A 3,700-nucleotide genomic window follows, 5' to 3' on the forward strand; every position below is an offset into this window, starting at 1 on the left:
ATGGTCAAAAGGAACTGAACGCCAAGATAGCACCTCTATATTCAATTCTTCTGCTTACTGATTTACTATTCAGTAAATTAAACAGACAAATTAATTGAGCCTTTTATGTAACAAAAAAGAAGTCGATTATTCAAAACAGAATATCTCTGAGGATTCCAAAGACAACCAAACCCTTGAAGCTGAGGCCACTGAACGCTAGATTAAATAAGAGCTCAAAATATACCTCATTCCAGACAGAAAAAGTTGGAAAAAGAAACTATAAAAAAGAGAACGGTAATAACCAGCGGATCTGTACACTTAATCTCTCTCTCTCTCTCTCTCTCTCTCTCTCTCTCTCCTCGCATACCCACATTTCAACATTTCATAGACATGCGTACATATACACCTACAAATAAATAACTACTAAACAAAGAAATAAACTATAACCATGTCCCACTGTAGCGATGGCAACATTTTATAAACGTGGACTCACTGCCCACTTATACGCCTTCTCAGCTTTTAGATATATAATTTATACCGATGCTTGCATTGCCACACAAAGCAATAATCTTTACCTGCGCGTACTTACGTTCTTATAAATACTTGCTGTTCATATGCGGTTGATTATATACAAAATCTTTGCGATTGCTAGTGTTAACAATGATGTAAGTTTTTATTTCATATACTTATACTTAGTGCAAATCATGAAACTACTCCCGTGAGGATGTTATACACGATAAAATGGGGGCGGTTTGTACAAAAATATTAGTTATTACTCACATCATTGCTCGTGTCTTGAGACTAGTCATAGTGATAAGATCGGTTTAGATGCAATTTATAAATTATAGTTATTACCTCACAATGTAATTACAGAGTTCATGAAGTTTATTTCGATAGCATCTGTAAATGACTGATGTAAAACTACGTCAAGAAATTCTTGTATAAAGGAACTTGGTTAATTCATAGTTCATGGGTAGGAATATTTTTTGTTAACTTTTGGCTCGACAATCAGTCCATGATATTAATGTTAATATTTATTTTGGGGAGAGAGAGAGAGAGAGAGAGAGAGAGAGAGAGAGAGAGAGAGAGAGAGAGAGCCACGCCCATCTATGGAGAGAGGGGAACCATCATCTTAGGAAGTCGCCCGCGCCAATTCCTGTGACCTTATGCTGAAACAGTTCGGGTATATAAAGGTCTGACTTAGCCCTTACGAGCATCACAACCGCGGCGTTCTCAGACCAGGTCATTCCATCCCCTGCACCGGCAGCTTCTACCTCACCCTCTGGAATAATGAAGGCAAGTGATCCCTTTCTGTTAAAGGAAGAAGAGAAAGAGTGTTATGCAGAAGTGGGCAGTTTCTGGAATTTGGTGATTTCAATCTAGTGATATTCTTGAACTTGCTCCTCTTGAAAGAAATATCTTAAAACAAGCTTTTAACTTTTATTGTTCGTTTTTAATTTTGAAAATTCCAGTATAAATTCGTTATGAAAAGACTATCACAGAGAGAGAGAGAGAGAGAGAGAGAGAGAGAGAGAGAGAGAGAGAGAGCGTTGTTTACTGATAATAAAAATATGTTAAACTTCATCTCATAAATAACAGAGGGATACATAGATTAGATGGGTATGTAGAAAGATAGACAGATAGATAGGTATACAGCATATGGATAGATAGACAGAATATCAAACCAATTACAATTTTGAAGGTAATAATTTCATTCTGTGAATTTCTGCAAAACCACTGACGATGAACGAGCAAGCGATGTCTTCCCACGTGACAATTCCATTCTTTTCCCCTCCTGCACCAGGTCTTCGTCATCGCCTCCTTCTTAGCGGCCGTCTGGGCCTTCCCCCACCCACAACTGGCTCCTGCACCTGAAGTGGGACAGTCGGCCGTTTGGGTGAGTTGAATATCGATAGGAGAGTTTGAAATGTGCAAAAGAACTCAACATTATCAGAATTCGATGTCTATAACGCTGCCTTAACTGGACATCATTGTACAGATATCCTTAAAATGTGTCTGTCTGGCTGTCACTTTCTAATGTCTGCTTCTATTCACTCACCAACAGCCCATCAGGCCTTACAGCTATGCCTACGAGATCAGCGACCCACCAACAGGCAACTTCCAGAACAAGGCTGAGATTAAGAACGCCAATGGCGACGTCTTCGGGTCATGGTCTGTCCTGATGCCCGACAACTACATCTACACCACCTCCTACAACGTGACCGGTCTCAGCGGTTTCCTCTACAACATCGTCAAGACTCTCGCCAATCCTGCCGCTGTAACAGCTCCCGCCGCTGCGTGAAAAGTTGTTTCCTCTGCGCCGTCTTCGAAAATCGAGAACGCCGTAATCGAATGAACGCCATCTTTCCGACCGACAAGTTCTCTCTCTCTCTCTCTCTCTCTTTCTTAATTCCCCGAGCGACTAGTTCTCTCCTTCCCATCCTCTTTCTTCATAATCCTTATCACTGCTTTATTCATTCTCCGAGCTATTTATGCTTTTTTTTTGCACTCTTACCTGGCTCTCGGATCTTTTAATATTATTCTCTCAAGGATCAAATAGCCTGAACATAACTCATCCATGGTGAGGTTCTTTTTCGCCATATTCTTGGGCTCGACTTGCATGTTCGCCCTCCCTTATGTCTTATTTCTTTCTTCTGCAGATCATTTACCTCCTTCTATGCATGGCAGATGTCTCAAATCTTGCTTTTTAGGAATCAGAGATAACTTCATGAAAGAATACTCTCTTGGTCTTTAGTGTCTTGGCCAGTCTTTCTCCTCTCTCAGTTACCTATAATCTATTTCTGTATTCCTTCTATAATTTTCAGACTTCCTTGAACTTTCTCATCGTACCTGCGGTAGGATGCTATCGTGGCAGTCATCATTATTACAAAGTTGACTACCTGTGTACAGAGTGCTTCTATTGCTCTAATTCTCTTATTTCTTGCGTCTTACAGAGTATCATCTAGTTATTATGTCAATTCTAATTCTAAAGCATTCTACACCCTTCAGATACCTCTGAATTGTTTCCAGTTGCCCTCTAGGCAATGTCATTCTGAGTATCTTTCTTGTTGGGCAACTGACTCCTCTGCATTCTTTATACTATCTTTCTACCATTACGAACCATTGCATGCATCGCTCCTCCCCTGTCATAGGATACCGCTGTATGCCCTACGAATGCCTAAACTGTTCCTTCTTGTATCCTATAATTTAACTTCATGTGCATTCGGTAAACTCTTGAATTGTTTCTACTTGTTTCTTGTAGGGCAACGTACGTTGCTCCATTTTTGCTTTGAAGCTTTGTCTCTAGTATGCTACGCCCTACAACCTCTTAATGCATTTTCTTTCTTCTTTCTTGTAGGACATCATTCCGTCAACTATTCTTTTGCTACAAACTTGATACATTTCGCGATTGATACTGCAATCGCCAATTGTGTTTCTGAGAGACTACGTTCTATGCTTCCCTTTTGCTTTAGGGCAGAATTCCTTACCTGCCGCTGTTCAGCTGCATTCTCCATCAGATTAGACCTCTCCGATCATTATGTTCTCAGGCAAGAATCCTTGAGCCTCTTAGCTATCCTATAAAACTACTTCACCTTGGTCATCAAACTATCATATTTCGACTATTCCTGCATCAGGGACTCTTCTTTTACCTCACAGCTTCTCAAGGGATGAAACGTTCCGATCGTTTTCCTTTCCTCTCTGATCTTCTTCACATTCATAT

At 40.2% G+C, this 3,700-nt stretch overlaps 1 protein-coding gene across 1 annotated transcript; it reads left to right on the forward strand.

Annotated features, from left to right (window-relative positions):
• The first annotated feature begins 1,175 nt into the window (after nucleotides 1–1,175).
• LOC136828626 (cuticle protein 21-like) lies at nucleotides 1,176–2,543 on the forward strand. The gene is made up of 3 exons (XM_067086656.1): nucleotides 1,176–1,275; nucleotides 1,784–1,876; nucleotides 2,045–2,543. Exons 1-3 carry the CDS (start codon nucleotides 1,270–1,272, stop codon nucleotides 2,279–2,281), a joined length of 336 nt encoding a protein of 111 aa, XP_066942757.1. The 5' UTR covers nucleotides 1,176–1,269; the 3' UTR covers nucleotides 2,282–2,543.
• Nucleotides 2,544–3,700: the final 1,157 nt, after the last annotated feature.

Source organism: Macrobrachium rosenbergii, chromosome 43, assembly GCF_040412425.1.
Source record: "Macrobrachium rosenbergii isolate ZJJX-2024 chromosome 43, ASM4041242v1, whole genome shotgun sequence".
NCBI classification, from domain to species: Eukaryota; Metazoa; Arthropoda; class Malacostraca; order Decapoda; family Palaemonidae; genus Macrobrachium; species Macrobrachium rosenbergii.